The sequence below is a fragment of the Rhinopithecus roxellana genome, chromosome 14, assembly GCF_007565055.1.
Source record: "Rhinopithecus roxellana isolate Shanxi Qingling chromosome 14, ASM756505v1, whole genome shotgun sequence".
Taxonomy (NCBI): domain Eukaryota; kingdom Metazoa; phylum Chordata; class Mammalia; order Primates; family Cercopithecidae; genus Rhinopithecus; species Rhinopithecus roxellana.
The window spans coordinates 70,405,261-70,429,413 of NC_044562.1; the positions used below are offsets into that span (position 1 = coordinate 70,405,261).

General features: G+C 40.0%; 1 protein-coding gene across 2 annotated transcripts in view; it reads left to right on the forward strand.

Moving 5' to 3' along the window:
- Positions 1 to 24,153, forward strand: part of PDE11A (phosphodiesterase 11A) — a 482,346-nt gene that overhangs the window by 443,231 nt on the left and 14,962 nt on the right. For both annotated transcript variants that reach the window (XM_010382456.1, XM_010382461.1), the window contains one exon: positions 2,345 to 2,428. In XM_010382456.1, coding sequence (XP_010380758.1) covers positions 2,345 to 2,428 — 84 coding nt within the window. The remainder of the gene's footprint in view (positions 1 to 2,344; positions 2,429 to 24,153) is intronic.

Here is a 24,153-nt window from a genome sequence, read left to right on the forward strand (position 1 = left end):
ATCCTGGAAGCAACTCAAATGTCAATCGACTGATGAACAAATAAATAAAACATCTATACAATGAAATATTATTTGGCAATAAAAATGAATGAAATGCTGATGCATGCTACATGAGTAAACCCTGAAAACAGTGCAAGAGGCCAAGTCACAAAAGACCACATATCATAAGATTTCATTCATATGAAATGTACAGGATAAGCAAATCCATCAATAGAGAAAATAGATTAGTGGTTGCCTAAGGCTGGGAGTTTGGGAAAAAATGAGAATGACTGCTAATGGTATGGGGTTTCTTTCAGGATGATAATAATGTCCTATAATTGTGGTGACAGTTGCTTAACTTTGTAAATATACTAAAAACCACTGCATTTTTTTAAAAAAGTAACTTTATGATATCCACTAGAAATTGAATAATTAAATATGAAAATTTTATATAGCAAAGAGAACTATAGAGAAAATAACACCTATTTTTTTTTTTTTTGAGATGGAGTCTTGCTCTGTTGCCCAGGCTGGAGTGCAGTGGCACAATTTTGGCTCACTGCAACCTCTGCCTCTTGGGTTCAAGTTATTCTCCTGCCTTAGCCTTCCAGGTAGCTGAGATCATAGGCGCCCATCACCACGCCCAGCTAATTTTTTGCATTTTTAGTAGAAACAGGGTTTTGCCATGTTGGTTGGTCTCAAACTCCTGATCTCAAGTGATCCTCCTGCCTTGGCTTCAAAAAGTGCTGGAATTACAGGCATGAACCACCACACCCAGCCCAGAATAATATTTTTTAAAGAAATATTTTGTTTGTTTATTTATTTATTTATTTATTTTTATTTTATTTTATTTGAGACAGCGTCTCATTCTGTCACCCAGGCTGAAATGCAATGACACAATCATAGCTCAATACAGCCTCAACCTCTTGGGCTTAAGCAATCCTTTCACCTCAGCCTCCTGAGTCACTGAGACTACAAGTGTGTGCCACCACAGTTGGCTAACTTTTTTTTTTTTGGTAGGGACAGGGGCCTCACTCTGTTGTCCAGGCTAGTCTTGAACTCTTGGGCTCAAGTGATCCTCCCACCTCAACCTCTCAAAGTGCTAGGATTACATGCATGAGCCACCGCACTCACCCAGCTCTAAAGAGACATTTTGGATCAAGACTCATATTATTCACAAGAGCTATCCCTCTCTCCAGCACATTTTCACAATTTTCTCTAAATTCCAGTCTTCTTTCCTGCTATTTCCCATCTCCCATTGCATGACAAGAATGAGAAGAGCCTGTGAGTATCAGTGACCTTCTCCCCAATTTGGAGATATTTTCCTCAGATTTGGCAGCTAGTGATTTCTGCCCCACCCACTTCCACTCTTGTTCACACATCTGAAGGATGCAGGATTGGATGAAGGGGATTGCTTGGCTCTGCCCTCATGGCCTATAAGGACACCAAAATGATGTGAATGCCACGTTTTATGTAGAGGAAAGATAAAACTTACTGTATAACATTAAGGGAAGGCAAGTTATAACTAGATAGCCCAGTCTTCTAGGTAAGTAAGGGCACAAGGGAGCTTCTCAGGCCTGGGCCTGACTCCTTAAGAACAAAGGGAGAGACAATCTCACTGGCACAGAATTGGCAGTGTTTGTTCAGTGAATTAATTTTAACACTAAAATTCCAATTGATTGTTTCCCTTAAGTCTGCCCAACAGAAAAATGTCATTTATTTCTCTCAAAAATATACCTAAATTATCTCAAACATTATAACATCATAAAGCTTAAGGGCTGGGAATGAAGAGATAATGCGTACCATCCACCATCATCCACACAATGATAGATAAATATTTAAAAATTTATTAATGACAGAATCTTATTGAAAAACATATGTAATTGCCAAATCAACCCCTCACCCTGAAAAAGTAGTATAAATGGTTTCTATTTACAATAAAATTGCTTTTAAGGATATTTTCCAATCTGTCCCATTCTATCCCAACCTCTCACTATAGAAATAAAAGCCTGCATTATTTTTGTGGCAGTAAAACATATTCCTTTCCCCTTGACCTGTACCCAATTCGCAGTGACCTGATGACTTGATTTAGTAGCAGTTGCTTATATTTGAAGATGGGTTTTTGCCCCAAGAAGTTGCACGCTAGAAAGTTCAAGTAAATTTGCTTACAAATCTCATAAAAAGAGGTAAAAACATTTCATTTCTCATCATGATAAAGGAAAAGAAAGTATGTGTAAAGATTGATTGTGATTTGTGAAGGGTTCAGTTTGTAAAAAATGGATCACTCTAGCAAAGTGTTTGACAAAGCACCCTGTAAAATACTTTGGTGTAGTAAAGCAAGGTTCTTCCCCCGCCCCCCTGATTCTAGGCAATTTTTGATCGGAACCGGAAAGATGAACTGCCTCGGTTGCAACTGGAGTGGATTGATAGCATCTGCATGCCTTTGTATCAGGTACTTTGATTTGGGATGGCCTACATGTTCTAACTGAATCAGAAAAGGAAAAGTGTGTGCTTCTCAAAAGCACTCATTTTAGGAGACATTTCCAGGGTATGTACATTGCTGAGAGATCTGGCTGCAGTTTGTCTTTTTTGAACTTCTGACTGTCCCCTGGCTGGGAAGAGTTGGTTCTAAGAGGCTGCAGACCTGCATTCTCCACCTTCTAGGACATAATCTCCATGAGCCTCCACTCCCTCATCTGTAAACCAGGGATAATAATATTTTATTTACTATCTCTCAAACTGTGTCCCATAGAACATGAACATCCAGCCATCATCTAATAACTATCTGTTCAACAAAAGCTCACAGGCCCAAGAAACATGTTTAAACTTGATCAACTCAATTTCTCAAACATATTTGACCATGGAATTTTTTTTTTTTACAAATTTTCTTTATTAATATCATGTGAGAATAAGGATTCCAGGAAACTTGGTGTTCTGCTCTGACCCCACGGTCTGAGCGGGGGGGTTTTGTGACACACCTTCCAGCTTCAAAATCTGCCTGTCTCTGAGATGCATGCGGCAAATCCTAACCAGTGAATTTTGAGCGAGATGCACTAATGACTCCAGCTTTGCTACTTGGTGTGTAGGCCTCTCCTTCTGAAAGGAGAAAAGTGTCTCTTTGAATGGTTCACACTCTACGTTTTAAGTACGGATCAGGGCTGGCGTCAGTTAACACTAAGTTTAGTGTACATTGGCTTTTAATTCTACTTCTAAGCATTTGCTTTCATTTGTAAAAACCTGGCAAGTTCTTTACCCCCAACCTAGCTCAATCAGACTGAGCTGCTTTTCTAACTTCAAAGTGAGAAACATGCAGGGAAAGCAAAAGCTCTTTAGTTCCTCACCCTATGTAACCCTATTAAAAACACAGTATTGTTTTTTAAGGACCTCACAACCATCAAGTTCAAGATCATCTACCACTTCGTTTTCAGCACTTTTAGGAACTGCTGAGCCCTATCACAGAACCCTGAAAACAAACAAACAAACTTAGAATACTGTCTTGAAGATGGATATGTAATTTTTAATAACTATAACAAAAATAAATTCATTTTTGTTGTATATTAGTCATTAAATACATGATACCATAAAATCAGGTAAAGTTTTAAAATAATCTACAATCGCTTATTTTAGTTAAAAAAGGAACATAATGTTCTTTTATTTAATAATGAAAGATTGGGCAAACAAAATAGAAAATGATGTATACTTTATTTTAAGGGGATCCTCAACTCTCTTTTCTTCTTGTTGGCTCCTCCCATCCTCAGTGTCTCTGAATAAGCAGGCCCCCATATGCAAAGCCCAACAACTTTTGGGTCACTTATATCTTGCTTTGTGAAACTGACCTGGACTATACATGTTGAGTTACTTTTTAATGTTATTCAGTTTTGTGTTCACAATTAGGCAATAAATGGAATGAAGAAATTATTCGTGCAATTACTATATTCCTTTCACTTTGGGTAAAGCTTAGGAGGATGAAGACATGTATTGGGGTGGGAAGCTGATTAAGTTTTGGTACTAGTTTGCAAAGCTATTTTGGAGTGAACTGAAAGTCTACACACTCTTCCTATGTGATTGGTTATAGGAAAGGCTGTAAAGGATCCTCATATGGTTTTCCATGTTAATTTGCTTTATTACTGATTCACAATCCTTTAGGGCTTATCTTATGCTTCCTATTAAATGCTTTGAAATCTTTAGGTTACAAAGGAAGTTATTTGAATTTAAGTGGAAATAGCAGTTTCTAGAATTTAGGGAGTAATATTATCCCTTCACATTATATATCATCCTGATTTTTCACATCTGTTTTACTTTACTACTTATCTGTGGGTTAGATACCGCTGCTATTTTCAGCTGCAGGAAATTAACATATAGAAAGATTAAGTGATGGTCCCACCAAATGACAGTTGTGTCCTGCTCACCCCTGACCTTTGTTTTGGTGTAGTGACCTTTCTACTGCCCTTCTTCATCTCTGATGGAAATTTCTTGCACCATTTTTTATTATTTAACTAACTGGGGAGAGATGTGTCATGCTGAAAGGGAATGTGGAAGGAGCTGTTTACAGAAGCTCATATTCATACTTGCTGCTGTATTTTTTCATTTAACAGGGGATGAAAATCTTGCTCTTTTTGATTCCTTATTATCACTAAGTAAAAAAGGATCTCATTATTTCATTTGTAAGCTTTAAATACAAGGCTTTGAAACCAATCATTTTAAGAGCCCTCAAACTGAAACTTTGTAGGGTGAGTTTAAGTATCCTCTCTGAGGGTCCTATTTTATTTCATCTTATGCAGTGTTCTCCCTTCCCTCCACTATTTAACTGGATAATCTCACATTAACTGTTGGTGCTTCTGAACTGAAATCGAATCAGTCAGTGGGCAGGAATCACCATTAGTGGGAAGACACAACACCTTGAGGAAGTGACAAGCCAAGAAGCTCACTGATGTGACACCATTCACTGAGATAACTCAGTGAAAGTCAAGTTTGGGGTTTTGAACATAAAAATGCAATAATAAGGAGTCTGAGAGGATCGAAGACAAGTGGGAAGTGTGCAGGTGGCAGGAATCCCTGATGTGATTGGTCTGACATACAGTATCATAAGAATTCAGCTTCGCTTTACCACGTTGGTCTAGGCATATGGCAAAAGGATACCAAGGAGTACACATGAGACAAAGCATGTCCCCTCTAACAGCCAAGGCCTGACCCCAAGGTAGGCAAGGTTGGATGGCAAGAATCTTCATGTAGAGCCCAAGGCAAGCACTCTCATAGAGAGAGCTGGGATCTTCCTGCAGGTGGAGAAGTTTGGAGAGTTGGAGTCTACAGAGGGTAGGAGTTGACCCAGGGCACCCCACAGCTGGAGGCTCCTGAGAACAGCAGTGGGACAGAACAGCGAGTTTGGCAGGGGCAGGTGGCCATGCAGCTGGGCAGTAGATACACATATGATTTGGGTACAGCTTTTTGACTTCATTGACTTTCACTGGGTAGTTCAGTTTTACTTCATGGTTTTAAAAGGGCTGTGCTTGTCAAATATGAAATAGATAAAGCACTTTCTGCTTGTGCTCCTGTTTGCTGAGATTAGCTCTTCTCCAAGCAAAGGGTGAAGATTATCACTACTCTCAGGTGCCTGAAGGGCTACTTATTTATGTGCCTAGTTGGCAGCCCACACCAGTATATTTCGGATGCCCAGTGCATTTAAAATCAAAACTCTTTTCTCTGAGATAGCTTCCAATTCCACTCATTATTTTTTTACTACATTGAGGGAAAACAATGAGGAACTCCCCCTCCTCCAAAATCTATTCACTAGGAAGTTGTCTAAGTAATCTTGAGATTGACAGAAAGTGACAGACAGAAAATATATAAAAATATATAAATGAAACAGAAAAAAAAAAAAAAACAACGATGTGCAGGCCCTCTTTACCATATGTATTGTCAACAAGAGAGGCTGACTGGTTCTATCTCAAGTGGAGAAAGACACCATGTCATTGTAGCATTGATTTAGCTCTCCCAACATGCCAGGTGGGTAGGACACACGCACAGAACAGTCCCAGATCGATGGATAGTTATCTAATAAGGATGTAGGCCAGGCTTCTATCCATATGTTTATATGTGAGCCTAGAGTTCTCTGGAACTTGCTGTCTTTTTAATCTTCAGACTTTTCCTTAAAGAGAGAGAGAGAAGGAGAGAGAGAGAGAGGAAAGAGAAAGAAAGAAGGAAAGAAGAAAGAAAGAAAGAAAGAAAGAGAGAGAGAGAGAGAGAAAGGAAGGAAGGAAGGAAGGAAGGAAGGAAGGAAGGAGGAAGGAGGAAGGAAGGAAGGAGAGAAAGAAGAAAGAAAGAAAGAAAGAAAGAAAGAAAGAAAGAAAGAAAGAAAGAAAGAAAGAAAGAAAGAAAGAGAGAGAGAGAGAGAGAGGGAAGGAAGGAAGGAAGGAAGGAAGGAAGGAGAGAGAGAAAGAAAAAAGAAAAAGAAAGAAAGAAAGAGAGAGAGAGAGAGAGAAAGAAGGAAGGAAGGAAGGAAGGAAGGAAGGAAGGAAGGAAGGAAAGAAGGAAGGAAGGAAGGAAGGAGAGAGAGAAAGAAAAAGAAAAGAAAAAGAAAGAAAGAAAGAAAGAAGAAAAGAAAGAAAGAAAGAAAGAAAGAAGAAGAAAGAAGAAGAAGAAAGAAAGAAGCCATCCTCCCTAACTTTCTCATTCCTAGAACATGTTTATTCCGTGCTTCTTTTCGTAACACCTTTTCACCTCCCCCTCCACCCGTGGTCGGAACCATCAAAGCACATTCCCCAAGAGAAGACTCAAGCCCTGGTTAGTTAGCTGTGTCCTAGCAGGGCATCTCAAAGGAATACATTGACATCTGATTCCTATGCTTTCTGCTGTCTTTGCACCCTGCTGGGGATCCATTAGCCCTGCTGCTCAACATCTTTGGAGGAAAAAAAAAAAGGAAGAAGGAAGGAAAAAAGACACAATCAAACTTTGTGTCATTACCACACCAGCCTTAGGGATAAACAGAAACCCTCATGTCACAGTATCATTTTGAGCTTTTCTCTGCAATAGCAAGCTAAGTTCTGGCTCCTTATTTTCATTCTCAACTTAACCAAATCTCAGTGTACCTAGAATGTCAGTGGTGCAGAGTCATTATAAATCTTTTGTTTGTTAAGGACTGAGGGATTTAATTTTTATTATGACTATAATCCAATTTTTAACTCATCCCAAACTGGCTTTTGATTTTGGAGTGGATATTTTCTCACAGATAATGCAAAAGTACGTAACCTGGCCAGCGTCTAGCCAGAATAATTTTCTCTTTCCATTAAGAGTAGGAAAATTTTGATAAGAGTAGTACCTCTTTATTAAAATGTCATGATGTTTCTGAAACAGGCAGGGCTTCTAATGTTAAGATTTACAGTAACCTTTGATTTTTTTCTCTGCCTTCATTTTTTTTTTTTTTCTGAGATAGGATTTTGCTCTTATTTCCCAGGCTGGAGTGCAATGGCATGATCTCGCCTCACTGCAACTTCCGTCTCCCGGGTTCAAGCGATTCTCCTGCCTCAGCCTCCTGAGTAGCTGAGAATACAGGCATGCCCATGCTCAGCTAATTTTTTTGTATTTTTAGTAGAGGCAGGGTTTCACCATGTTGGCCAGGCTGGTCTTGAACTCCTGACCTCAAGTGATCTGCAGGCCTCAGCCTCCCAAAGTGCTGGGATTATAGGCATGAGCCACCACACCCAGCCTCTGCCTTCACTTTTAATGGTCATTTTGAAAAATACATTCCACGTGATGCAATATTAATAGGCTTTCTGGGAAAAAGGGAGAAAAACACTTTAAAATATAGTTGAAATAGTAGAGTGGGAGTTAGAAATTGATAAACTAGAAAAGAGGATATAAGGTGCTACTCCAGGACACTTTCTCTGGATACTGATGAAAGTACTTTAAAAGCAATCCAGTGTTCCCTAAGAACAACTTCATCAGGTATTAAAAAAAAAAAAAAGACACCACCCAAGTCAGTTAGTTTCCTATGTTTCTCTATGACTTTTAGTATTCTTGTGCATGAAAGGAAGAGATAGTTGGGTTTAGTTTCTTACTTATCCTTACAAAGGGGGGACATATATGGAATGGCATCATACATAACTCAAAAAATATGAAAAGAAAGGAGGAGGGAGGAAGGGAGGAATGTAGGGAGGGAGAGAGAGAGGGAGGGAAAAGAAGAGGAGGTGGAGGGGAAGGGAGGAGAGGGGAGAGGAGGGAAGGGGAGGAGAGAAGGAAAGACCGAAGCAAGGAAGGAAGGAAGGAAAACAACTTCCTATATTCTCTATAACTGATCTATCTGGCTCCACTTTTTCCTGGTGATGGGGAGTAGGGTGGTGGCTGTGTTCAGGGACTATTATTTAAACTTCACTATTAAAGTATCTCAATCTCTTCGGGTTAAAGTACTCCCAATCAGAGTTCTTTCTCCTCCCCAGCTGACACCTAGGTACCAGGGAACTCACCTATGGTTGTGATGATTTTGTGACCTTCAGGAGAAGGATGCCTGGTGCACATCTCGCCTGTTGGGTCTTTCTGGGTTAACTGAGAAGTGGCTGGTCGCAACTCTGGCTGTGATGCTGTGCCAGCCCCGTGTGACTATGGTGTGGGTGTGATGAGCACTTTGTGCCAGCCCTGGCCACTAGCTGTGGCTGCTTAAGTCTGTGGTCCTTGTGGCAGCCTCTTGGCAAGCCCCTTGCACCACCCCCAGCAGCTTCCTGGTCAGTTCTAACTGACTGGTTCACTTGGCATTTCCTCATTCCCCCTGGGGCACCCATGAACTCCCATCTACTTTCTCGTTACCCTGCTGTCCATACAACTTCCTAAGTCTTTTCTAATATGCTGCCTGGGTGGTGCCAACTTGCTTTAGGAAAATTCTATTATTTTCCTGAATTAGGCTCTGAAATTTGAAATATAAACCCTCCCCTCACCTTTAAGGTTTGACCCCCAAGGAATGTGAAGCCAGGACTACTCACTTCTGATCTCCCTCTCTCTCACCTACCTCTTTCTGCCTCTCTCTCCCCTCTCTCTTTCTCCTCTTTTCTCTCTCCCTGCCCCTCTCCCCACTCCCCTCTTCCCCTAAGATTTCCATTTGCTTTGCTTTTCCTGATGGGAACTATCCTTATATGGTCTCCTCTGTGTTCTTCCTGCTAGAGTTTTGTAGTAAAACTTGAAGATCTGACTTAGCCAGGTTTGGTTCTTAATAGAGAAAGGAGAGTTCTGAAATGTAGAAGGCCACTTCACCATGCAAAGCTACAAGCAGGGTTATTCTCTTTCAAAGCTGAATGATGGCAGCTTGTTTCTAGCTGGGAACTGCTATTTGCCTGAAGGAGGGAAGCCTACTGAGATAATGGGAGAGGAGCCACAGGCATCACCATTCAAACAGAATGGAAAATGCACTGGGTTACTATTCTCAAAGTATTGTCCTTGTTACACAATAATGTACCCAAATCTGAGTGCTGCTGATAGTAAAGTCTGTTTATCTCAGAAAATATTCTATGTGTTATTAGTCAAGTATGAATGGAAGAGAAATATTAATATTCAAAAGTGTTGGTTTTATGTAATTTATAGGCCCCTCTACTACAATCTATCTTCTAAATTTTTGACAAAATGATCTTTAAAAAAAAAAAAAAAAAAAAAAAAACTGATCACAGCATCTCCCTGCTTTAAAGACCTCAGGTTACTATCACAATCTATAAGGTACCTTCCAGAGTCCTTAGTTTAGCATTCAGAAACCCTCTCATTCATTCTGAAGCCCACACCTATTCCTTGGCCTCATCTCCTGTCACCCTGCCCACTTCCTTGCCAGATACTCTTTGCCCCAAGCACAGTACTCACTAGCCCTTTGGTCCATTTTCCCTGGCCTCTGCCTATGCCTCCTCGCTCTCATATCTGCCTGGAAGACACCAGCCCAAGCTATCACTTCTGTAAAACCTCTACTTCCCCACAACACTCCACAGCACTGTCTCCATCTCCTGATAACCACACACTGTGTGTGATTATCTTTCTGTCTCTTCCCCATTAGACTGGTTTCCTGGAGCCACCATATTCCTGGCACCTAGCACAGTGCTAGCACATTAGAGCTGCTCAGCCAATGTTTGTTGAGCAAAGGAATGAAGAAACAGAAATGTGAATGATAGAATGAAGTATAAGCAGTGGAATGTATGAAGTAAGCTTATAATGTCATTTAGTTATCACCTATAAATACAGTCATGTGTTGCTCAACAACAGGGATACATTCTGAGAAATGCATCTTTGACAATTTCATCATGCAAACATCATAGTGTACTTACACAAACCTATATTGTATAGCCTACTACACACCTAGGCTATATGGTATAACCTATTGCTCCCAGGCTACAAACCTGCACAGCATTTTACTGCACTGAATACTGTAAGCAACTGTATCACAATGGTAAATATTTGTGCATCTAAACATATTTAAACATAGAAAAGGTACAGTAGAAATATGGTATTATAACCTTATGGGGTCGTGGTTGTAGATATAGTCCATCATTGACTGAAATGCCATTATGAGGTACATGACTATGTATAAAACATTTCATCAGAGTATGCACTGTTATATTCCTGCCCATAAGCTGGAGTATATGGCCTATGATATCTTTTTATAAAGTGATTTGGTTCTCATCATAGTTGAATTCTACTGTAAAGGGCCAGTTAATAGCCATGAATTTTTCAGAGCTTTGACTTTTTCATCTAGGAAATACATTAAATTTTCTTTTATCCAGCATTGCCAGAAAATATAGTCCTCTAATTATTTTAATATTCAGGTTAAGAGATGGAGCTACCATATGTCACAGATAGATTTCAAGAAATATATATTGTATATTGCATACATATGATTTTGAGAAATTATAATACAATAAAATACTAAATTTATCATGATTATAATTTAATCTTTCTTTGACTTAGAAAACTTTTAGGATCCTCTAGTGTCTAAAAGTAATCAGTGCAAACATCAACTAAGAATATACTCTGTTCTTAGCCAGGCATGATGGTGTGTACCTGTAGTCTCAGCTACTTGGGAGTCTGTGGTGGGAGGATTGCTTGAACCCAGGAGTTTGAGGCTGCAGTGAGCTATGATTGCAACACTGCACTCTAGGCTGGGTGACAGAGCAAGACCCCATCTCTTTAAAAAAAAAGAAAGAAAGGAAAAGTAAAAAAAGAATGTGCTGGGTAGGAAGAAGTTCTGAGTAGCAGAGAGGACTCATTAATAGAAGAACAATTAAGTTCCTGTTCCTTCCGACATTATGCATGATAATTGGCAGGTGAAGGCATCTCATACCCTTCGCTACATCTCAAAGTTCTTCCAGAATACTTGATGTTTGTCACCTCCAAAAAGGAGTTTGACCTGATAAACAACCATCTCTATGTATATTTTTTGGTAAATAAAATGGACTATAATTTGTTTTATTTCATGCAACCTTGAAAAAAATACCCATTCTTCATATGTTAGTGTTAATATATTCCTATTCATATGTATTTTATGAGCTCAAACAGTGCCATGAATCCATATTAAAATGCTGGAATCCAATGGAAAAAATAGGATATACCCCCAATAAGGTTTTTGAGGACAGATTTAAGATAAGATCTTAATTCTTATCTTAAATTCTCCTTATCCAGCTGACCAACATATGTAACTCTTTTTTAAAAGGATTTCTGCTTTGGAATCATGAAGCTAAATGTCTCTTAACCCCAAGTCCTTACAAGGCTTGGAATGTTCTCTTCCCTTAAGTAACTATCTAGTTTTTTTAGAGAGCATACTTTAAAAGCTTATTTACCTCTTCTTCATGACCCTCTCTTCTTTGGCTCTCTTCAGAAGAAGTAGGAAGGAAGCAGGAAGAGCAGGAGGAAAGGAGGGAGGAAGGAAAGAAGGAGAAATATATGTGAATGTTAAAAACTCTGCTGTTGAGGTATCAAAAGCAAATGAGAAGAGTAAAGAAAATATACATCACCTTAGAGAATACCTAAATTGTCATGAGTGACTGTTGGGAGAAATAAGAACCTCACATTCTCTTATTTCTGATACCCCTTCATACTACTGTCCACATCCAAACACATTTTTATCAGGGTACATGAGTGTATTCTGGTAATACACTCTGCTTTGGTCACTTATCATAAAGTTCTTAATATGTTTCCATGTTTCTACATAATTTTTACATTGTCCTTTTTTTTCTTTCTTTCTTTATGAGACAGAGTGTCACTCTATTACCCAGGATGGAGTGCAATGGTGCAATCTTGGTTCACTGCAACCTCTGCCTCCCAGACACAAGCAATATTCCTACCTCAGCCTCCTGAGTAGCTGGGACTACAGACACACACCACCACACCTGGCTAATTTTTTGTATTTTCGTAGAGACGAGGATTCACCACATTGCCCAGGCTGGTCTCCAACCCCTGAGCTAAAGTGATCCACCCGCCTTGGCCTCCCAAAGTGCTGGGATTACAGGCATGAACCACCACATCCAGCTTTCACATTATCCTTTGAAATGGCAGTCTGGTATTCCGATCAATTGACTTGTTGTAATTTATTTAGTTATCCCATACTTTTTTCCTAATAGAGATAATTCTGAAATGAGCACTCTGGTACCTCATTTTATTGACTTATTTAATACTATTAAGCATGATTAGAAATAATAAAGTTGCATTTCTTTTTTTCAAAGAAAGATATACACTCTGAAGGAAACAGAAAATAAGTGGAGATAAGCTACCCTCAAATATTGGAAGCTAAGAAGGAAGTAATCTCCCAGAATGTCTGCACAAGGGGAGAGCAACAGGGAGCCAGCCCATCTGCCTTTCAGAAGGAATGCCTGAGAGGCTCAGGACTTAGGAACAGCCAAGAGTGGATATGTTAGTTTCCGAGGGCTGCTGTAATGAAGTACAGCAAACTGTGTGGCTTAAAATAACAGAAATGTATTTGCTCACAGTTCTAGAAGCTAGAATTCAGCCACGGATTCTCTCCATGTGTTGACAGGACTGGTTCCTTGTGAAGCCTCTGAGGGAGAGTCCGTTCCAAGCATCTCTCCTCATTGCTGATGGCTGCTAGCAGTTCTTGACATCCTCTGCCTCTGTCTTCACATAACATTTTCTTGTGTCTGTGTTTTCACATGACCTTCTTATAAAGACACAAACCATTGGATTTAGGGCCCATTCTAATCCAATATGATCTCATCTTACCTTGATAACTAATATCAGCAAAGACCCTATTTCCAAACATGGCCACATTCACAGGTACCCGGGTTAGAACTTCAACACAGCTTTTAGGAGGACACAAGTCAATTCACAACAGCGAGGTTGAGGAATCAGCCTGGGAACAAGAGGGAAAGAAAGGTTAGAAGTTGGTAAGTGGGATCTCAGGAATCTCCCACAACCACATAGCCAGGTCAACAGACTGTGTGGCCACTGCCAAGTCAGAAGAGAGTTCTTCTCTCAGAGTACTCATGAAGAGAATCCGTGGCTGAAATCTAAAGCCCGTGGAATGATTTGCTGGACTGTCAGATGCCCTATGACTCTGCACCTGGAGTGCCAGCAGCCAGATACCCCCAGAAGCAGAAAAGTGGGATTCTTCTCTAGGGAAACAGAACAGCCTCAGAGAAAAGATCTGCATGGACTTGCACTTCGGATACTCTCAATGAACCAATTTCCTGCAGGATGCCCTTAAAATGGAGCCACCAGTTGACAGTCACAGCTCTCCCACTTACCTGCCCTGGTCCACTTTGTACTCTGCCTTGAATAGGTCTTTCATCTTTCAGTGCCTTGCATTTAAATATATGCAAACAGATAAGGGCCACAGAATGTTTGAGCAAAGCCTTCAATATGAAAGAATAGATGCAAAGTAAAAAGCATGAAAGAGAAGGGAATTCAGAGCATACAGTGAAGGCAGGAAACAAAAGACAACTTCAGAAAAACTTCCAATGCCATCAAAAAGCTAAGAAATATGTTATAAAACAAGGCCAAAATGCCTGGGGTATTTTTTCTTCTCTATTACTTTCTAGTTGTGCCATCATGATTTTTCTTCTTCATTTGGTTCCCCTATATTAGTAGGGTCCCCTGACTGCCTCCCTGTCAGCTGCCTCCAACTCTGACCCCAGTCTCATACATATAGTCCCATCCTCCAGGCTCCATGTCACCACCACAGCTATCCTCCCAAAGCATGACTGCATGGCTCACCCTGCTTAAAGTCCTTCAGGCCCTCCTTTCCCCTTACTACAGGAAAAAATCTCAGTTGGCACAATTGACCTTCCCATCCCACCTCCTTTCTCTCCTTCCTTTGTACCCTCTGCTCTTGCCGTAAGTGGCCACCTGCCATTTCCCTAATTGCTACCTCACTAATGTTCCACACCCCGTGCCTGTGCTCACCCAGTCATCTGCAGGCCTACCTTCCCTCCTCTCCCCATGCAACTCCTAGTCTTACTTGAGGACTCTGCTCACATGACAGGCTCTTAGGAAACCTCTGTTTGCCCCCAGGAGGTAGATATTCTAGCCTCTGGAATCCTCTTTGTGTTCCTTTATTAGAACATCTTAATTGTTTACATTCACTGCCTCTGTTACTCAGCTAGGATGCCCAGCACAGCTGAATCTACCAACCTCCTCCCTCATCCAAGCTGCAGCAGCAGTGTGTGTTGTTACCAGCCACTGGGAGACCCCACAGGGCTGCCTCAGCAACACAGCAAGTGCAAGAGAGTGACAGGCACGGGAAAGATTGGGTTATCACATTGTTACTAGTAAGCGCTTGCATTTCCTCAGCATCTTGTGCTTTCAGGATGCCCTGAAATAACCTATCACTCTTGAATTGCCCTGTGGCGGTGTTAGCATTCCTGCCTTTATTTCACGGATGAGAAACTAGGGAGGTTATACTTGCTGCTCACAATGGCCCCAGTGAATTAGGGGAGTTTCAGCATCTGAACCAGTAACTCCTACAAGCAGAGGAATGAGCTACAGAACCATAAAATAACAAAAAAGGACAAATTATTCTCCAAGCCTTTGATTTAATATATCATCATCGAATTTAGGTTTTAGTGTTACAGGTGATCTGAACAGCTGAAAAATCTAAAGAAGGAGAAATAGAGAAACAGAGACCTACAGAAAGACAGCCAGCAGGAGGGAAAAGAAAGACCTAAGATGAGGGCCTAAGAGGAGGCAGTAAGGGCTGAGTGTTTTTATGAGTCCTCTTTCAAACCTGCCCTCTACACTCATAAACTGAGGGCTCACCATCCTCAGCTTTCTTTTTATGGTGATCACCACTGGCTCGTAGGTTTGGCTGAAAGTAGCTTCACTCTGCTACTTTTTAAAGGTTTTGGGCCTCACAAAGTGACTTTCTTCTTGGAGCAAATGGAATTGATGATAGACAATATCAACCTTTCCAAGAGTCTGAACCAAGGGAGGTGAAGTATGTGGAAAAGCTTTGGGAAGAGTACACCTATTATAGTTAAAGCTCCCCAGCATGTGAGTCACTATCGTTATCATTAATATCATCTCTCAACCTCAGTATCTCTGCTGTAAATTTGGATAATAATAGCCAAGCTTCCTGTCTCACAAAGATGTAGTGAGTCCGTAACAACATTTTTTGAGCACTTAGTATGTGCTCAAGACTAACTTTCCAAGCATGATCTGATGTAATTCTCTTCACGATACCAAGTTAGATGCTATGAGGATCCTTGTTTTCAGATGTGAAAACTGAAGCTATAGAGCTTCTGTAACTTACCTAAGAATATATAGTAAGTGACAGGGCATAGACTCTTTCTGCTTTCAAATCTGTGACTCCTAACCAGTACGACTCAGTGCTGACTGAGATAATGTGTGTGCAGGCGTTAGTATTATACAAACCTGAGATCATTTATTGGGTCACCTTTAACAGAAGCAACATGGTATTTTTATACTAGAATAGTTAACTAGGTGAGTACCTGCAGACCATCTGTAGAAGGGGAAAGCAAAACCCTGAAAGGTCACTATTAAGTGACCTGACTTGATAATGGCAGAGCTGGGTTTAGAACCCAAGACTTTGGACTTTTAGTTTAAGGTTTGTTCCAATATATCCTACTATCTATGTATAAAATTTGAAATATATTACCTCAAAGTTTTCAAAACTATTCAAAGGAACAAAATTTTTAAAGGAAATCTACTTGAGTAGCAAGTTCTGCTTGCTTTCAAACAAGCGAAAAGCAGACTGAACCAGAGAGTTTGTTTTGAAGGGCAGCATGGTGAACCAAGATGCCTCCAAGAACAGGAGCAATGGAATGAAAAGTCAGCAAACAAGGTAGAAAAGACAGCCCTGATAGGGCCTGAGAAACTGAACAGAAAATCTGAAGGAAGATAAATGGATAATTTAACAGCCATTCAGTTTATAAGAAAGACAAAGAACAAGCTACATTGCATCAGAAAAGGACTAGAAATGATGATGGATGGGACCCTTCAAATGAGTGGTGAACACAACAGAATCACAGTTGCCTGCAGAATTCCCAGCTGAGGGCAAATTGGAGGAACTAAATAAGGATATGAGACTGATACGGATTGAAGAGTTTTTCAAAATCTATTTAATGGCCAGGCAGGAGACATTGATCGCTTTTCAGAGGAAATGTTGAGGGGCAATGAGGTAGTCAGCCTTTATTTGTGATGTGGAAGGAGGGCGGTGTTTCTTTATATACAATGTTATTGCAACATACATTAAGGTATTAAAATTATTTTTGAATTATGGTGGTAAAGCACTAAATTCTTTTGATCTTTGTGGAAATAAGCATTTCTCCTTTTTGCCCCTGTACTTGTAAGCCTTTTTTAATAATTAACCAATCAGATGCCTTAATACTTCTACACATGACCAAAGATTGCTATTTCCTTTATCTGTTCATGATAGACTTTTAAATTTTTTATTGCTAAATAGTTTAGACACCATCAGTGAACACAATTCACGAAGTACAAAAGGCACAAATTATCAGAGAAAAGAGATCCTCCCTCACACTCTGTTTTGCAAGTCACCCAGTTCCTTTCACTGGGGCAACCACTGTTAACCAATTCTTGTGTATGCTTCTAAAGATAGTTTATATAAATACATGGATACAGTGTGTTTTTACACTGTTTTTAATACATAATGCTTATACATTGTTTTCTATGTAAATATAGTGCATATGCATGTATCTATACTATGCTCACACATATGTATCTATGTGTAAGTGCATATTTATATATGAACATATATGAACATAGTGTATATCCTGCTCCATATCTTGCTTCTTTACACTTAATTTATTTTTTAGATTTTTCGGTCTCCATGCAGAAGATGTCTCATTCTTTTTGATGGCTGCATAGTATTAGATTTTAAAGATGAAAAATACATTATTTAAACAATTATTTATTTATTTATGGACATTGATGTTGTGTCTAATTGTTTGCTGTTGTAAACAATGTGCAATAAATATTCTTGTAAATACACAATTTTCATACTTTATTTGTAGGAGAAATACCCAGAAATGAAGGATAACTGGGCATTTGGCATGTAAGCATTTGAGATTGTGATAGATATTGCCAAATTTCTCTCTGTGGAGTTTGAACCAATTTATATTCCTACCAGTAATGTCTGAGATGTCTATTTCTCTATGCCCTTATCAACACAATGTATTAGCAAATTTCAATTTTGCTAATACGATAAGTATAAAATTTATCTCATTATAGTTTTAATTAGCATTTTCCATATTATAAATAAGTAAGATCATATTTTTAGTATAGATTTATTTACTTAGAAGCCATTTGTGTTTCTTCTGTAAATGCTTTATATTTGTGCCTATTTTTCTATTGAACTAGTGCTATTTTCTTACTGATCCATAGGAGCTCACTATCTATTAAAGAAATAAACCCTTATTATTTGCAAAAGTGACAAATATTTTTCCAAGTTTGTTATTTATCTTACCTAGTTTTCTTCACATCAGTTTTTGACTGAACGCTTTCCTTATTATTTGAATGGTCACTGTTATCATATACTGATTCCCTTAACTTTGGTTCTATTTTAGTCTTTCTATCTGTTCTATTGACTTATCTGCCTGGTTATACTATTTTAATTAATATCACTTTATAATATATTTTAATGTCTCATAATCCTAGTTTCACCTTCCTCATTATTCTTTTTCAGTATTTTCTAGATATTCTTTTTTTTCATATAAGCTTTAGAATTTAGTTCAAAAGGAAATCTGGTTTGTCTTTTTACTGGCTGCTTATTTAATTTTACATGGTCAATGTTTGAGAGTTAAATTAATATGAAACTTTCCAACATTTAAAAGATAGAAAATGTTGCCCATTAGGAAGTTTAATTTATAAAATTATTATGTTCCCTCTTTAACTGCACTCTAAAAATGAAATAAAACTATTGAAAATATTGGTCCCTCTGTGCCTACACAAACAAACTTTTCCCATATCTTTGGCTTTTGGGGAGTTAGCAATGTAATTAAAGAAGAGCCACAATAACATACCTTCTACCGGGTCTTCCAGTGGACAGATTGGCCCCTTTCTAGGACAAAGAGAAGGCCAGCTAATGATACAGTATCCTCCTCAGACATATACCTAGTGGTAAATGTAACATATTCCCTTTCTATATTTTTATTATCTCAAAATTGTGACTCTTTTTTGGAGACAAGGTCTCACTGTCACCCAGGCTAGAGTGCAGTGGTGCTATCATAGCTCACTGTGACCTTGAACTCCTGGGTTCAAGAAATCCTCCTGCCTCAGCCTCCTGAGTAGCTAGGACTGCAGGTGCACACCACCACACCAAGCTAATTTTTAAATTTTTCTGTAGAGACAGGGTTTCACTGTGTTGTCCAGGCTGGTGTCAAACTCCTGGTCTCAAGCGATCCTCCCACCTCAGCCTCCCAAGGATCAGGCATGAGCTACTGAGGCTGGCCCACTGTCTTTATTAGGCTGTACAATTAAGAAAAAGAAGTTTCCCTTGCCATAGGGAGAGAGACCACCAAAATAATAAAGGATTTTTATCCCCCAAGGATCTTTACCTAAAGACAAAGCATTTCTCCTGGATGCTTTGTGTCCTCTGTAGATCTGGAACATTGGGATTCATGGGCTTGATGGTTGGTTCCTCTCTATCTCAGATCTGAGCACTGTCTGGTGCTAGGCAGGGAGCCACCTTTAAACTCTCACAAGAAATGCTCAGTAGTCATCATATTTGCATGGTGCTCACTAAGCAGTTCATTAGTGTGTATAATTAGGACTCTCTTTTGGGACTCTTTTGGCACTCTCAAATATAAGCTAAAAAATTAAAACCAATGCTAATAGAATATTCTGGAATCCATTCTTTGAGGTCCTATAGTGACTTACACAGAGCACCATTTGCACCAAGGACAGATATTTGCAATTCTCTATTTGGAAACCCATTCTCACACAGACACCCTATTCATTATTTTAGGAAATCCTAGAACTTGAGGCACATGGGAAATATACAAAAAATGTACAGTGAATGAATGTTTGCAGCTCAACAAACTAAAAGTTTTAAATGATCCTTTTTACACATTGAACTTTGAAAAAATAATAGAGTTTTATATATTTCTATAAAATCTCAGGTGGCATGGTATTAGCAGAAAACATTCCAGTATATGGAAAAGTGGATTATTACCATGTGGCTGCTTTTTAGTTACATGTTCCAACCACCTCTTGTATGAAGCCCCATTCATCAAAGCCTGTGGCTTCTGGGTCAGCAGCCATTCCTTCCAAGTCAAAAGTTGCCTGCACAATGAACATGATTGATTAGCTACCAGTCTGCTCTGAAAATCCAACCAACAGGATAACCAAGGACAGCATCCTGGAGGGGCTCATTATAACACAAGAAAGTGTTCTTCTTGCTCCCATTTACATGAGCTGTCTTTAGGCTTGCCTGTCCTTTACAACTTAAAACTCTTGTTTTATTTTCCCAGGGCAGGGTAGAGTAGATAAGTCACAGATAAAAGATGCACAGACTACATCTAATGTCTGGAAAGTAGTATGTCTTCTTTACTCAGCAAGACCTCCACTTTCCTGTGAATCTGTTCTGAACCAGCATCAGAGACGTAGAATAAAAAAAGTTGCACCATTGTCCTCAACACTGCAGTAAAGTGTGAGACACCCATTGTTACTAGTGTTCCAGTTGAGACCTTTGATGTAAAGACACCATGAGCCTTGTACTCAGCCAAGCCTGGACTGACATTTCAGCTCTGCTGTATACTTAACCCATGTAAACTTTAGCTCTTTAACTTAGTTTTTCCAATCCCAGGTCCCATATCTGTCAAAACAGAGCCAATAATAGCTATCTCACAGCACCATTCTGAGTTGTAATCAGCTCACATATGAAGAACTCCAAGTATGGCTTCTGGAACATAGGGCACATGAATACTCAATAGTTAATTCATGTTAGCAAGATGTGCTTTACTTTCTATCACAGCAAGCAAACAGGTGGCCCACAGAATAGATTCAACTTACAGACATGTTTCATTTAGTTGAATACAGTTTTTAAAATTGTAAAATGTCCAGTTTGTCATAGTCCCCACCACTCCCAACTCTATCATGCAGCCTACTTCATTCATTAACTTTAGTGACCTGGCCCTGTAAACATTTTAGTTTCAGACTCTTGCCCTACACTATGGAAATAACAAGGCAGTTAATCCAAAAAGACTAACCTTCCTGCCTCATTAATTCAGAATGTTAATGTCATTTGTGAATATTATTTTCCACAAAAGAGTCTCTTGTGCACATAAATAAGCAAAACAAGTAACCTGAGAGGTCAGGAAGGAACTGGAAAGAGAAAAGAAAGATGGAGATAAAACTGCTATAAAGTATTGTTGCATTTTCACTTTTACATGCACGACTAATCTGCTTCGAATCTTGGGGAAAAAAATGGTCTCTTCCTAACTTATTACTAGTACATAATTAGCTTACAGGATATTAGACATTGATGCTACAAACATCATCTTTTGTTATAACTTGGGTAGACTATGCCCTTAATATTTCAATTGCAAATCTGAATTATTGTTGTGTTGGATTCTAATGAGCTAATATGCCTTTATACTAAGCAATTATCTTTGTGACTTTATCATCTTTACTGCTTTTTGGGTAACTGCCTCATATTATTTAGATTTTAAAATCTCAAATATTGCCTACTAAACAGAAAAAATCCCTAAACCAATCACTGGGGCTCTCCATTGGTCTGGCCTGAACTAATCAGAGCACAGGGAATGGGTTCTGTTACCAGCAGACGGGTAAAGGGACAATGTACAGCCTCTCTTGTCTACTAGAGTTCACTTACAACTCACTGCCAGAAAAAAGCTACTCATAACACACACACACACACACACACACACACACACACACACACACAGTCCTCCAATGCAGGGGATCAATTTGTCCAAGTATCAAGATGCCTAAAACACTATGCCACCTGCACAGGTAGTCAGAAAACAGAGACCTACAATATGAAATCAATTTTCTCATTTAGGAATTATATTCAGCTCCTAGTGAAAAATAAAAATAATCTAGAAAAGCCAATGCTGTAGTGCTATTATATGGCAGTTCCATAGCCATCAGAAACCTAGTTCTCAGCCAGGCATGGTGGCTCATGCCTGTAATCCCAGCACTTTGGGAGGCCAAAGTGGTGGATCACTTGAGGTCAGGAGTTCACAACCAGTCTGGCCAATGTGGTGAAACCCCGTCTCACTAAAAAAAATTATATATATATACAACTAACCAGGCCTGGTGGCACACACCTGAAATCCCAGCTACTAGAGAGGCTGAGGCAAGAGAATCACTTGAACCCAGGTGGAGGTTCCAGTGAGCTGAGATTGCGCCACAGCACTCCAGCCTGGGTGAGAGAGTGAGACTCTAAAAACAAAAAAAGAAAGAAAAAGGTAAAGAAACCTAGTTCTCCTTTATCTTTCCTTAGCACACGGCTGCCATAGTCAAGTCGGCCTCATAGTCACAAAAAGGCCACTCTGGCTCCAGCTATAATGTGCATATTTGTGTTAGTCTGTTTTCACACTGCTGATAAAGACATACCCAAGACTGGTCAATTTATAACAGAAAAAAAGATTTAATGGACTTACAGTTCCACATGGCTGAGGAGGCCTCACAATCATTGTGGAAGGCAAGGTGAAGCATCACATTTTACATGGATGGCAGCAGGCAAAGAGAAAGAGCTTGTGCAGGGAAACTCACATTTTTAAAACCGTCAGACTTTTTGAGACTTATTCAATATTATGAGAACAGCATGGGAAAGACCTGCCCACATAATTCAATTACCTCCCACTGGGTTCCTCCCATGACATGTGGGAATTGTGGGAGTTACAATTTGAGATGAGATTTGGGTGGGGACACAGCCAAGACATATCATTCCACCACTGGCCCCACCCAAATCTCATGTCCCCACATTTCAAAACCAATCATGTTTTCCCAACAGTCTCCCAAAGTCTTAGCTCATTTCAGCATTAACTCAAAAGTTCACAGTTCAAAAGTCTCATCTGAGACAAGGCAAATCCCTTCTACCTATGAACCAGTAAAATCAAAAGCAAGTTAGTCACTTCCTAGATAAAATGGGGGTGTAGGCATTGGATAAATACACCCATTCCAAATGGGAGAAATTGGCCAAAACAAAGGGGCTAAAGGCCCCATGCAAGTCTGAAATCCAGTGGGGCAGTCAAATCTTCAAGCTCCAAAATGATCTCCTTTGACTCCATGTCTCACATCCAGATTATGCTGATATAAGAGGTAGGTTCCCATGGTCTCGGGCAGCTCTGCCCCTGTGGCTTTGTAGGGTACAGCCTCCCTCCTGGCTATTTTCATGGGCTGGCATCGAGAATCTGCGGCTTTTCCAGGTGCATAATGCAAGCTGTCAGTGGATCTACCATTCTGGGGTCTGGAGGATGGTGGCCATCTTCTCACAGCTCCACTAGGCAATGCCCAGGTGGTGACTCTGTGTGGGGGCTCCCCCAACCCCCACATTTGCTTCCACACTGCCCTAGCACAGTTTCTCCATGAGGGCCCCGCCCCTGCCGCAGACTTCTTCCTGGGCATCCAGGCATTTCCATACATCCTCTAAAACCTAGGCAGAGATTCCCAAACCTCAATTCTTGACTTCTGTGGACTTGCAAGCTCAACACCATGTGAAAGCTGCCAAGGCTTGGGACTTGCACCCTCTGAAGCCACTGCCCAAGCTGTACCTTGGCCCCTTTTAGCCATGGCTAGAGTGACTGGGATACAGGGCACCAAGCCCCTAGACTGCATACAGCAGGGGGAACCTGGGCTTGGCCCATGAAGCCATTTTTTCTTCCTAGGCCTCTGGGCCTGTCATGGGAGGGGCTGCTGTGAAGACCACTGACATGGCCTGGAGACATTTTCTCCGTTGTCTTGGGGATTAAGTTTCAGTTCCTTATTACTTATGCAAATTTCTGCAGCTGGCTTGAATTTCTCCTCAGAAAATGGTATTTTCTTTTCTATTGCATTGTCAGCCTGCAAATTTTCCAAAGTTTTATGCTGTGTTTCATATACCCTTTAACAGCACCCAAGTCACCTCTTGAATGCTTTGCTGCTTAGCAATTTCTTCCACCAGATACCCTTAATCATCTCTCTCAAGTTCAAAGTTCCACAAATCTCTAGGGCAGGGACAAAATGCTGCCAGTCTCTTTGCTAAAACATAACAAGAGTCACCTTTGCTCTACTTCCCAACAAGTTCCTTATCTCCATCTGAGACCACCTCAGCCTGGATTTCATTGTCCATATAATTATCAGCATTTTGGTCAGTCACTCAACAAGCCTTTAGGGAGTTCCAAACTTTTCCACATTTTCCCATCTTCTTCTGAGCCCTCCAAATTGTTCCAAACTCTGCCTGTTACCCAGTTCCAAAGTTGCTTCCACATATTTGGGTGTCTTTTCAGCAATGCCCCACTCTACTGGTTCCAATTTATTGTATTAATCCATTTTCACACTGCTGATAAAGACATACTGAAGACTGGGTGGTTTACAAAAGAAAGAGAGGTTTAAGGGACTTATAGTTCCATGTGGCTGGGGAGGCCTCACAGTCATGGTGGAAGGCAAGGAGGAGAAAGTCATGTCTTACATGGGTCACAGCAGGCAAAGGGAGAGAGCTTGTACAGGGAAACTCCCATTTTTAAAACTATCAGATCTCGTGAGACTTATTCACTATCACAA